The 14,203-nt window shown below is 39.2% G+C and overlaps 1 protein-coding gene across 1 annotated transcript in view; it reads right to left on the reverse strand.

The window, feature by feature from the left end:
- Window positions 1–384: 384 nt before the first annotated feature.
- LOC148862864 (methyl-CpG-binding domain-containing protein 9-like) overlaps window positions 385–14,203 on the reverse strand; it is a 41,042-nt gene continuing 27,223 nt past the window's right edge. The window contains exons 7-10 of the mRNA XM_088980961.1: window positions 7,325–7,423; window positions 6,356–6,790; window positions 3,052–5,445; window positions 385–1,576 (exon numbers count right to left, since the gene is read on the reverse strand). Coding sequence (XP_088837087.1) covers window positions 1,334–1,576; window positions 3,052–5,445; window positions 6,356–6,790; window positions 7,325–7,423 — 3,171 coding nt within the window. The 3' untranslated portion in view covers window positions 385–1,333. The remainder of the gene's footprint in view (window positions 1,577–3,051; window positions 5,446–6,355; window positions 6,791–7,324; window positions 7,424–14,203) is intronic.

Below are 14,203 nucleotides of genomic sequence, written 5' to 3' on the forward strand. Positions count from 1 at the left end.
GCCACGTAGAGGAATGACGTGGCCAATTAATATTTTATAGCACTATATGGTTAAAAAATTGGACTTCATTCTCCAACCCAATTTTGGTTGCACTTGCACTTGCACGGGAAATGGGAAGGGTGCAAAATTACTTCATCTTTTGTCATATAGTACAGAGAGAGAGAGAGAGAGAGAGAGAGAGAGAAGTATAAAAAGACGGCCTTTAATTTCTTAAGAATTTTGGTGGATTTTTTCATCAAGAAAAATAACAGGTCATTTCTACCTTAAATGCATAGTGGCATCAAAGGGACATTTGATATTTGGCTGAAACGGCTGAATTGAATGACTAAACAGCTTTTAGGGAATAAGTTATTACTTGCGTTTCTCATTAATGGCTGAATAAGATGTTGGGCTGAATGCTATACCAAAGGATGTATATTGCCTTTTTAATTTTTTTATCCACTAAAAGTCTGAAAGTAACTAATCACTCAGTTCAGCAACTTCAACTATTGTTAATGGCCCGTGTACTCAGGTACTTAAGACATTTGATCAAGTACCTGAATTAGAAATTTCTGGACCGCGATGACAGATCAAGCGCTATCCCATTTCAGAATTCAGATTTGCTCTCTAACATAATGATCCACGATTTGCATGGATGGACTCCCATGGTTCTGGGCAGTAGGCACTAATCACAGGACCATTAGATCAGTTAAGTTGTGAGTTGTCTCCAGTAGTTGACCGTGCCCGCATTTTTCTGCAAAAATGCAGTGAATATGCACGAACCTGTTACTGAACAGTAAACCATGGCAGTCACCACCAAAGTTTCAGTATTGGCATCAAGAAAACCAGCTATGAGGGGGTAAAGAATAAACCAGAGGTAAGAGCAAAACATATATAAAGAATGAAATATATTGACTGCACTTGCTCAGCTTCATCTTTTTCCCCTTTTTTTACATTGGTTCCCTTCCTATGTGGACGTGGATCTGGTTCTTGTGGAAAAAAATCTTCCCATTTCCCTCCGAGTGACCATTCTCGGCTTTGTGGTGGCAGCCGATTCAAAATGAGAAGCATTCCCATGCATCGTCTTCCCTCAGCTTCTGAACTCCCCCATGGGAATCACTTCAATGAACTCTGATCCAGCATCCATGTTAGTTTGTTAGCTGTGTGCTCTTTATGTACAAACATGAGGCAGCAGTGTAAGAAAATTCCTTTCTTCAGTCTTTATCCTCGATACCCATTTGACCCAGCACTAGGAGAATTCCTTTACATCGTACCAGGCAGGGCCTTCTGCTGCCTCACATTGCCACAAGGAATAAGACAGATTCCCCATGAACAGGAGGTGCATGCTTTGGGATCAACCATCCATATCCTTCCTTTTCTTGCCTGGTTTGCTGCTTGGCTTAGGAATGTCTGTTGGATCCAAATTGGATGGAGCCTTCTGGTACACAATGGCAGAGTCAAGTGTGTATATGCGGAGAGCAAGGGAGGAAAGAGTTGAGGTTTTGACTGCAGCAGATAGTGACGACCAGTACCACCAACCATTCTTCAAGTACTCTGTCTTGATCATGTCCTCAAATACAATAGTTGCTTGAACCATCTGAAAAAATAATAAATAATAATGATAATAAAATTATCTGCAAATTTCACACAATTCTAAGGAACATACAGGAGAAAACTAAATGACCAAAAATTGTTCAATAACTTAGATTTTTTGTTTTGACTAGTACTTGTCAATAACTAAGATTGGTAGAAGGGTGATCTATTTTCATTTGCACTTTCTCCAGAAAACTCTTGTTCCTTCTATATGAAAACTGTCAGCTTGAATATTACAAACAACAATTCCAGTCAATAGATTTGAAAAGAAGCCTGGGTTGATGGAAGTGGTAAATGGTGTTAAAAAGATGCCTAGGTTGATGGAATCACCCAACCAATCAGGTTGGCATTCAACATAGCTATGCCCAAGAATAGAACCAAACATGACCATGATCCACATGGACGTATGAAGCTAGATTCTATCCACCATACTCCAAAGATTTACCCTCCAAACTAATTAATTCTTTAAGTAGGGGGCTGTACATGGGTCAGTTCGGTTCAGGAACCGAAAATATTGGATTCATTTTTATGTAAACTGAAACTGACCAACTGGCATTAAAACCAAAACTCTCAGTTTACATAAATGTTGGACAGTTTAATCAGTTCTAATTCAACCACCGGGAATTTCAAAGCAAAAAACATGCAAGGAAAACTACCAAACCACGTGGATCCCACTACAATACTTGGAAATTTAAAAAGAGATGGCTTGAAAACAGGACACTAACACAAAAAATTGTTTGCATTTTTAGTTTTTTTCTTAGCAAATGTTAGAAAAAGAATTATTAAACTGCCCACTTTCGGGTTTTGGACGGTAAGGAATTAAATCATCACCACGCATCCTCCCTTGTCTGTCCACGTATAGCACCAGTCCCAGCATTTATGGCTCAGATTTTCTCATTTTCACCTGTTAGTAAGTTAATATGAAACTGTCATTTCATTCGCATGACTTTTTTTTGGCTTTTTACATTTTAGTTTGTCTTTTGTTGGAGCCAGCCTGACACAATAGACTAGAGAAAAGGGAGGCGGGTTAGGGGCTGAAAACTTTACTAACAAAACAAAAAACATGAAGAGAGTGAGGATTTTGATATATATGTCAGATCAGGTCGGTTTTATTTCAGGTTACAAAACCATAACCCACAACCAAACTGAGCCTTTGGGTAATAACTTTTTCTAAGCCGAAACCAAGCTTTTTTAGAACCCACTATGTCAGGTCAAGTCGGTCCATTTTGGTTGGTTTTTAACATTCTATCAACAGCCCTATCTTTAAGTATATGATACAAGGCAATTTGGTCATTCCTTGTAAACAGCAGCAATATCAAATAGCAGCTTACAGATTATCAGCAGAAATGTTCTTGAATGGACAGTCTATTCAAATCGCAGATCAAATACAGAGAGATGGCAAACAGTGAACAAACCCTGATGAGCTATATGAATTTTGATTGTTAAATAAATGATGGAATACTAATGAAATCAGCTTACCTCAAATATGGACTCTGCAGATTTAACATATGCACGCCAGGCACATCGCTTTGCCAGGTGTCCCTTTGATGGTCTGAGAGCCTCTTCAGGGAGAGCAGCATCCATGTCAAGTAAGTTGATCTTAAGGCGCCTTAAAATTTGAGAAACTTTTCCCACCAGCGGCCTCAGTGAGGACTCGGGAACTATGCAGCAGTGACCGGTCTCAGGGTCTAGATTTCTATTATTTAAACAAGATTGAGTACCTCTATCATCAGTACATTTGGATATGGGCCCATCTGTTTTTAGAAGCTCCTCATTGCTGCTGGTAGCAGCACATCTTTTTGGTGAATTGTGGACAATCCCATTATGGTTCATATCAGCTGCAATGTTGTTCTCTGGAAATGAAAACAGTTGCTGTTTTTCTGCAGGCCCAGCTTCCAGATCAGCTTCATCCTTTTGAGTAGGGACTAACACTAGTGCGGGATCACTGAGATAAGAAGATGAAGATGAGACAAATGAAGGAACACCATTTGAACTAATGAGTCCTATTTCTTGCACCAAATCCTTGTTAGAGTTTGTAGTGACAAACTTTCTACTGATGTCATCAATGTCAAATGGGCATGCTACCCCCTTTCTTTGAAATTTAATAAGCCTAGAATTGATTTCAAACTTCCTAATCTTTGACGGATCAGTAACGTCCACTTCCTCATTGCAACCCAGCCATGTAATCCCCTTCCCCTTGAAGAGATCATCATTTTCCTTGTTGCTGTCGGGGGCAGATGATACCGAACTGCATTTTCCATCATTATGCCCCTCAAGTTCCACAATAGTGCAAAAAGTCTGGTGGCACAGAAGGCAATGATGTCTAGAAGGCCATACAGGTTCTAGGCACTCGCATCTGTACATTCTTTCCTCATAAGCTACTTTTGCCTTCCTTCCCCGCTTCCTAGGGATGTCAGTGGTTTCTGGCTCCAGGCAAGGACCATACTTCTTCTCCAGCAATGTAGAAGCCCTGGTAAAAAGACAATCAACAGCCGCTGCTTTTTCACTATCTAAGGACTTCGGTGGAGTAGTTTGAGAGTCATCCTGAATAGGATTTCCAGACTGATGAGAGTCTTGAGGCCTTAGTCTCTGCCACTGCAAAATAGATTCTTTCAGTTCTTTCTCTCTTGGATCACTGACTTTTAACCACCCAATAAGTTCCTGAATTTCAGCATCAGATTCATAGGCAAACCAGGAAGAGGAATAGTGAAATAAGTCATTAAGTTCATATGCATGTGGACAGGAACCATTAGTGCCTCTTGAACTCAGGTGACTATCTTGGTGTGGAACATTATTCCGCAAAGTTGAACTTTTTGCAAATGAATCCCACTGTTCTTCCATTTTTCTTTGTTTCTGTTGCACCACAGCACTCCCATCAACAACCAACCAAGGACGTCGACCAGGCCTTGCTAAAACCCAATAGAGTCGCCCAGCAGAGTCCCTTCCCAAAAAATCTCTTCGCATGGATACCTTGAGAAACTGTGATTCTACACTGGCAATAGAGTCCTGCAAAAGTGAAATCTCGTTCTTCAGGCAGTTCAGTTCAAGGTTGCATGTTTGTGACTCTTCAGGATCAGGTTGGATGCTACAGTGATGGCCAGGAAGTGTACCACCTGAGCTCACAGGCATCGGAAAATGTTCAGCCGTGTGACTCCTCCTGGTATCAGATGAAAAACTAGATCCTTGTAGAACTTCAGGAACAGGCATCATATGACCATTCCTTTCAGTGTCCAGCTCATGCTTTCCATTCATATTACTAATACCATTCATTTTACCCAAGTTATTGGTTTCTTGTTGTTGACAAGTTGACAGAGGCTGCTTAGTTTGTAAGTTCGGTTCATCTCCTCTAGTGGAAACCATGCTGGGAAAAGGATTTCCTTGTAGATTGTTACTCATGGCATAATGGAAATCTTTGATGTGGCTTCCAGTATCTCCAGGTTTAACCTTTATAATTCTAATATCACTACACTTTTTCTCTGTAATGCTCTTTGAATAAAACCAACCTGGGGGCTTATTAATATCGTTTTGTCTACTCCCCTCAGGACGATCTTCTAGCTGAAATGAATTTGCAGAGAAAGCTGTATTGTAATTGGATCTGTTACCCAAACCATTCCCTTGACCATGGTTTGCAAGCACAGTGCCTATCCCTTCTTCCGTTCCAGGTTCTCCAACTCCACTACGCGTGTTCATGTTTTCTTTTACAGCTTGGGCAGCCAGAATTTCTTCTCTGAACTTGATATTTCTCCATTCTACAGCAAGAGATCTCAATTTCTGCTGCAGATCTACTGACATATCAGCACACTGCTCAAGATGTTCACGTACAACAGCTGAATTCAGCACCTCATCACATAAAAATTTTAGCAAGAAAACCCTCTGCATCCAAGGTAAAGAAAAAGCCCAAAAGGAAAAGAACATTAAATTGACATCAAAAATAAAAGTAGAAAAGTAAGCACAGATAGGAAAATTTCTATATACAACAGTTTTCACATTGGTCTTTCCATCCATCTTCTTGACTTACAAAAAATTAAGTTTACAGTTCAAGAAAAATATTGCTCATATATATATATATATATATTAAAATCAATAATTAATAGTGGAATCAGAAAATGTTTTATGCAAAACAAAAGAAATGGATTTTAAGAAGGAATTTTATTGCCAAGTTACAAAAAGCCTCCCAGGAAGGGATCATTGTAAAGGGAAACAAAGAGAGCTAAGTTTGTTCTGAATGAAAGGAGGGAGAAGGAGGTTACTGCTAAGTGCAAAGTGTGGAGAAACAAAAAAGGATTTAATGCTGATGCAGATACCAGTACCATCGTCAAGACATGGCATTAAAAAAAGTGTAGGGATATATCAGCCTAGACCATCAGCAACTAAAAAGTAAAGACAAGGATAAGCCCTATGAGTGTGTATCAGAAGCAGAAAAACCAGAAAGAAAACAAAGGGTTACCCAATGAATGTAAATAGAAGGAAATTCCACACCATGGGACTACAGATACCCATGCTGGGGCGATTTTCATAAGAACTAAAGAACTAGATGAAAGAAGAAGAATGAAAACAAGTTATTGTTATGGTCATCCATTCATCTCAAAGCATTTTAAAACCACTGGATTTGCATGAAATAAGACAATGTTGTTGACTAAATTAGCACAGTTTTTACCAAAGAAGTGGACATGTGCATAAGACATCATATAAGGCTGGAAAGGACATGAGAAAACTCATAGCATCCTTGGACATCAAATTCATAGTATAAAGATCTCTAAAAATAGGGTTCCTAAGAGCAAACCTCCTCCACACTGAACTCCCAGTACTCTTTTTCTTCCATTGAAGCTGCTAAATGAACCAATGCCTCTGAAAAAAGGCGGGTATCCTCACTTTGATCTCTCTTTTGTCGCCACCGGCTAATGATCTGGGTATGTTGTGATGTATCTAGGGTCTTACATTGATTAGAAACACAAGAAGGACAATACCAGTTTCCTTCAGGAATCCTTGCAAGTGGAGGATTTAAGCAGTAAGTATGGTACTCTGAGTCACAAGTATCACATAGTAGGACACTGTCATCATCTTTGTCAATGCCACAGACTTTACAGACACCATCATCCCAAGGAGCTTTCGGAATCTCATTCACAGATGCAAGAACATCATCCAGTTCCTTTCCTCCTCCTGTACTCAAACTTTCTTGATTTGCAATTTCTACAAACTTCTGGACAAGGGAGAGAACCTGCATCATATAAATACCAAGGTAACTCACAAACCAAGTAATAAAACAACATTTAAAGGTTAGAGGGCAATTAATGGTGCAGAAGGCCGAAGTATAGAACCAATATAGAAAGGCAATGAGGTCCTGTCTTTGCAGGAATCTATGTCATGATTCATTGAAAGAATGATGTTATGTTCTAAAATTTGCTATTATATCCAGCTAAGAGCAGGACTCCGAAAAATAGAGTTCCCATTGCACTCAGATAACAGATCCTATGCAGTGGGAGAAAAGGAACTAACATGCCCCACCAAGTAATAAGCCAACCAAATAATAAAATCACATTAAAGTTACACACACACACACACACACACACATGCACGTAAGAAAGATTAAATTTGCACCATGAATGGGAATGCTATAATTAGATTTATGTAATAAACTAATGGAAAGATAAAATTAGATGAGAAATGTACTATAATGGTTAGAGTTGAAGTTTATGGCCAAGCATTATGAAAGGAAACGAATAAACGAATTATCATAGATACAGATACAGACCTCTGTTTCATACAATGATTCAAAATTTTGGGACAATGTTTCAGCCAACTGCATTAAGTCAGGCCGGTCCCCATATGCAGTCCGTATGTTATGCCAAACCTGCCAAATTACAAAATGAAACATGTTCAATGTCCAATTTTTAGTTTGATATCTGGACAAGTGACTACAGAAAGCTGTCTGCAAGACATCAGCATCATAAAAATTAGCTACAATTATAGAAATCTACCAACAAAGCATGTAAAATGAAGCAAAAAGAATATCTAAAAAACAACCCATTATCAATCTTTCTAACACATCAAATGGCCAATGCTATCTGTAGAAGTCCTGTTCAAAGAGAAGAAACCCTCCTCTCCTAGTTGACCATAATCTCCATTATATTAAAATAAGGGTACAAAGTCAAATATACCCCTACTTAAGTATGGGACAAGAAAAAAAAAACAGAATTTCCACATCACTACACTACTTAAACTATAATGAAAAGACTAAGTTACCCTTACTCGACCAACTCTAACACTCCCCCTCAAGCTAGAGAATATGTCATATAATCCCAGCTTGTTACTCTCCCTGATCTCAAACCTCTGGTGAACAAGTCTGCCCATTGATCACCTGAACTGACGTGTTCTGAGATTATCTCTCCAGTAAGGACTTACTCCCTCACAAAATGGCAATCAACCTCTATATGTTCTGTCCTTTCATGGAAAACCGAATTAGATGAGATGTGGATTGTAGCTTGGTTGTTACAGTACAATCTCATAGGTTTGCTCATTAAGAATCCAACTTCTTGCAGAAGATTTTTCAGCCATACTAATTCACATGTGCCGTGTGTCATGGCCCTGTATTCAGCTTCAACACTACTCCTTGCCACAACAGTTTGCTTCTTACTCTTCCACATCACCAGATTTCCTAAAAGAAACGTGCAATAACCTATAGTGGATCTCTTGTCAAACACCGAGCCTGCCCAATCTGCACCTGTATACCTAACTATCTCAAGCCTTCCCCTGGTTTGTACAACAACCGTGACTTGGAACTCCCTTCAAGTACCATACAATTCTAAGAACTACATCCCAGTGAGGTACTCGGGGGTTTTACATAAATTGGCTCACCACACTAACAGCAAAGGAGATGTTTGGTCTGGTAATGGTTAGGTAGTTCAGCTTCCCCACTAACTATCTATATCTTCCCAGGATCATCAAAAATTTCACATTCATCACTGCTCAACTTAGCATTTGGTTCCATGGGTGTTTCAGCTGGTTTTGCACCTAAAAATCTCGTTTCTTCCAACAAATCAAGAACACATTTTCTTTGGCACAAATTTATACCTTGTTTCGACCTAGCAACTTCTATACCCAAGAAGTACTTCAACTCCCCAAGATCTTTTTTTGGAAATGTTCTTGTAGAAAAGCCTTTAATCTGTCAATCCCCAATCTGTAACTACTAGTTATGATTATATCATCCACATAAATCACTAATAAAATCTTTCTGGCTTCAGAATCATAGATGAACACTGAGTGGTCGACCTGGCATTGTTTCGTTCCAAAATTTTTCACCACTTCACTGAACTTCCCAAACCAAGCACGACAAGATTGTTCCAGCCCATAAAGTGCCTTCTTGAGCCTACACACTTTACCATCCTCCCCTTGAGCAACAAACCCTGGTGGTTACTCTATATAGACCTCCTCCAAAAGGTCGCCATGGAGGAAGGGAGTTTTAATGTCAGGCTGAAACAAAAGCCAATCATACATAACTGCCAAGGAAATCAAGACACGAATTGAACCAATCTTAGCCACAAGGGAGAAGATTTCCATATAATCCACCCCATATAACTGAGAATAACCTTTAGAAACTAGTTGGGCCTTCAACCATTCCACACTGCCATCTGGTAAATACGTAATAGTATGCACCCATTTACAACCTACAACATGCTTACTAGGAGGAAGAGTGGGTAACTCCCACGTGTGATTGTGTTGAAGAGCAGAGAGTTCCTCCTCCATTGCTTGATGCCACCCCAGTGAAGTAAGAGCCTCTTGGACATCCTTGGGTATAGATATAGAGGACAACAAAGAGACAAACTGGCAATGTGAAGTAGAAAGGTGAGATACAAAAACATAATTGGAAATGGGATGTAAGGTACAACTACGTTTACTTTTTCGTAATGCAATGGGATGATCAAGTTCAAAAGATGTAGGCAACTCTAGGATAGGAGCAACTATAGAATCCGTAGAGGAGGTAGAAACTGGAGGAGGTGTCGGTGTCTGTCGATGAGTATACACGTGTCAGATCGGTGGTCGTTCAATAAGAATATGCACTGGAGGAGGTGAAGGGTCAAACATAACAGGAACAACCAGATTGGGATCCCCAACTGGAAGAGAAAGAGGGATCAATGGTGAAGAGGACGGTACATCAGGACCCAAGAAGAACGGCACGGACTCAAAAAAAGTGACATCAGGGCAGACAAATGACTTTCGAGTGATATGATTGTAACACCTAATAGAGCATGCATCCAACTTATCTAAACCAAGGCCCAGATTATGAACAAAGCACATACACCCAAACACTCGGGAGTTAATGGAAAATGGGACAAAGTGGGAAACAAAATAGAAAAGGGAGACCGAACATGAAGAATGAAGGAGTGCATCAGATTAATGAGAAAACAAAACGTTTAGGAACGTTCATATGATGAAAGATAGACCAAGCAATCTCAAGAAGATGATGGTTCTTTCGTTCAGCCATCCCATTTTATTGAGAGGTGGATGCACACGAAGTCTGATGAATGATGCCATGTTGTTCCAAATATTGTTGAAAGGAATTAAGAAAATATTCTTGACCATTATTAGAATGAATAACTTTTATTGGAACACCAAATTACGTATGTATTTCAGCATGGAATTTTTGAAAAATAGAAAGCAATTTACTCCTTTCTTTCATTAAATAAATCCATGTCATCCTTGAATAATCATCAATAAAAATGACAAAATACTTGTAGCCATTATAGAACTCAACTTTAATCGGACCCCAAACATCTGAATAGACTAAAGCAAAAAGACTCAACATACAACTATTAACCCTAAGACTGAAGGAAACCCGATGGTGTTTCCCATAGTGACACGACTCACACTGCAAAGAAGACAAATGACTCAAAGAATGAACTAATAGCATGAAAGCCTTGAGAGATGGATGTCCCAGTCGACAATAACATTGGAGAGGAGTCAAGGAAGTTTGAAGTGCAACTAAAAATCCACCACCATCAAAATAATACAACCCACCGGCTTCATGCCCTTCACCAATCTTCTTCCCCGTCTTGAGATCCTGAAAAACACAAGATGAAGGGTAAAAAGTGATAGAGCAACTAAGGGCCTTAGTTAATTTACTAATAGACATGCAAGATGAAGGGTAAAAAGTGATAGAGCAACTAAGGGCCTTAGTTAATTTACTAATAGACATGAGGTTGAATGGAAATTTAGGCACATGTAGATCAAATGATAAAGAAAGTGAATGCAATGTCAACATTACCAACACCACAAATAGGGGAAGAACCATCAGCCAGGGTAGCAATTTGTGATGTGGAAGTTTTAGAGGGGGAAGAAAACACACCTAGAGTCTCAGTTGTGTGATCAAAGGCTCCAGAATCAATAATCCAGTGAGAAGGTTTGGATGCCAGACAGGCCATACCTGAGTGTGCAAGAGTAACAATGTTATGTTGTCAAGTGGCCTGAAGGAACCTCTCATACTCATCTTGTAGTGCATTCATCATCTCCTTCCCGGAAGCAGATGTAGATGTGGAAGGCGTTTGATCTGTCTGTTGGTTATCACTCACATCACCACCACTAGCAACTTCATGATTAGCCCATGTAGAGGGTGGGCCATGTAGATAATAACAGAAATTAATCGTATGTACGTCTTTGCCACAATGTGTACAATTTCTAGTAGTGTGCCCTCTTCCTCTAGTAGATGTGGAAGGCGTTTGATCTGTCTGTTGGTTATCACTCACATCACCACCATTAGCAACTTCATGATTAGCCCATGTAGAGGGTGGGCCATGTAGATAATAACAGAAATTAATTGTATGTACGTCTTTGCCACAATGTGTACACTTTCTAGCAGTGTGCCCTCTTCCTCTACCATGGCCTCCCCCTAAGTCATGACCTCCACCACTTCCACCACCACATCCAAACATGGGACTACCACGGCCTCCTTGAAATGCATGCCCCCCCTCTATTTCCATGTCCACCTCTCGCTACAAAAAACACTGATCCGTCAGACGTTGTGGTACTCTCTGTGGGTCTCAAGGAAATCTCATGAAGCCAAGCAAAGACCTCCTCAAGTGTAGGAAGAGCAAAACCTCCCAATATTTGTGCTCGAACTAGTTCGTATTCTGATTTCAGCTCCAGTAAGAACACGGTTACATCAAGCTGCTCCCTTTGTTGTTGCTGAATTTTAACATTTGAAGTTAGAGGATAATAGATATTGAATTCATTTTGAGGTTCCTCATACTGGCATAATACTCTTCAAGGGTTTGATTTCCTTACTACAAATTAAAATACTCCTGATAGAGTCGATACACTCTCGTAGTATTATCATGTCCCGAAGCTTCGAGAACCCTATACTTGGTAATGTTTTTCATTCATTCATCCTAATAAAATGTCTTCTTAAAAAGCAATTAAAACTATAAAATCATTATTTTTTGTGTGAGAATTAAGAATTTAAGACCTAACGTCAACTTATTTGGGCTTGCCTCGAGGGGCATGGTACAAAGGTGACTCGTAGAATCAAGAATGTAATATGTTTTACATCACATTTGCTACTTGAAGTAATGCAATTGAGAAAAAAAGAGATTGTGGGCTTTATATGCTTGAAAAGGTATTATATATTTGATTTATTTTTAAATTCTCATTTGAATATGGTTTACAAGTTATATTTAGGTATTTTAATATTAGATAATAGGTTTTTAAAACATTTATTTTAAAAATAAATTTTATATTTTTATTATACTATGTTTAATGATTTTCTAATTTTTTGCTTTTTTATTTTTTGGCATTTTTTATTTTTTATTTTTAAGCCTTTATTTTTTATTTTTGTCCCTTGCTTAAAAGGGCGTGCGTCTCGCCTTGCACCTCATGCGCAAATTGACCCATGCGCCTTGCGCTTTTAGAACACTATTGTTCCCGTATTTACTTGGTTATATCTAAGAGCATAAAGTTTACACTTATCTTGGGTTCCATAGCCATGTCATGATTTGGGCAACTTCTTGTTCCCAATCATCAAACCCTAGAAAGTCAAGTAATGGGTTATCCTCCTTCACATGTTTCACCTTCCTCTTGGCCTTGAGAAAAAAAACCCCACCGACTTGGCCCATGGAACATAATTTTCACCATTAACTTTAATTGGCGTCATCTGCACACCTAAATAGTCTGAGGGGATAACCACATTAGATTTCTGATCACCACCACCATCTCCAGTTGCTGCCATTATGTTCTCAATACACTAGATTTCTCCTAGTTCTGAATTATCAACCAACAAAAAAAAGAATTCTGCCATTCAATCAACATTGTTGCATGCATATCACCTTATCGCACTTTCTCAACCAGCCACCATAAAAAAACACTAACATATACCACCATTCAGACACATTCGGCCATCTCCTTCATTAAAAAAAAAAAGAAAAAACGATTTCTCACACCACTATTGTTAACCACACTATTATTCACATTTTTTTGATAGCACTATTACTCACATCACCATTCAAACACAAACAAAGAAAAAAAACCCTCTTGAAGCTGCTCAATAGAGGGTCTGTAACACAACAAACACCACCACACAACCACTAGGGTTGCCACTCGTGGTGACAGCAATCTGAGAAATACTCACCTAGGGCAGCTACACCTTCCTAACACCTGTAATGGGGATTGTGGCAGTCCTGGATCACCAAAAAGGGGTACCACAGCCTTCTACTAGGTGTGCCGCAGCCTTCTACCTGTGTAACTGAGGTCGCACCACAGAGGAAAAGGAGAAAAGAAGAATAGAAGAGATCACGGGTCCAGGAACTTGAGATCGCAGCCTTCTTTTATTTAGGGCTCTGATACCATGTTTTAGTGGTTCAGATAAGTCCTGTTCAAAGAGAAAGAGAGAGAAAGAGAAAGAAGAAGGAAGGAAGGAAGGAAGGAAGGAAGGAAGCTGTCGAACTAGAGAGTCAAAACCCTCCTAGTCGACCATAATCTCTATTATATTAAAATAAGGGTACAAAGTCAAATATACCCCTACTTAATTATGGGACAAGAAAAATAAAAATAAAAAAAAAACAAAACAGAATTGCCACACCACTACACTACTTAAACTATAAACAAAAGACCAAGTTACCCTTACTCGACCAACTCTAACAGTATCAATTAAGAGCAAGTTCATAAATTGATCATCCCAGTTAGCATTGTGTGTGTGTGTGCTACAAGCTTACAGACAAATAGAGGTCTGGCATCCCAGAATTCAGAATGGTATTTGGGCAGGGGATTCACAACCTAATCTGATGTCAAGTTCATCTTGGGTCAAGACCTAAAGCAACCCGACCTGGCTTGAGGGCAAAAACATGTATCATATGATATATTATTGCATGTAACAATAAAATCTGAAGTGATCCATTGGTGGTGAGAATATTACAAAAAGCTCAGAACCAATAATGGTTGGAGACTCCAATAAGGCAGTGATGTAGGACCAGATCTTCCAGTTCTATGGCTGTTGATGACTACAATAGCTTCTTGAGGGAATAAGAAAGAAAATAAAAAAGAGAAAGAAGAGAGAGAATATCCGGGATCACTCATCACTCACAGGGTGCCTAAAATCTCCAGGGTATGGGAATCACTCATCATAATTAACATAAGCTCAAGAAAA

This window comes from Nelumbo lutea, chromosome 3 (assembly GCF_056320005.1).
Source record: "Nelumbo lutea isolate HS-2025 chromosome 3, American lotus-T2T, whole genome shotgun sequence".
In the NCBI taxonomy this organism is placed as follows: Eukaryota; Viridiplantae; Streptophyta; class Magnoliopsida; order Proteales; family Nelumbonaceae; genus Nelumbo; species Nelumbo lutea.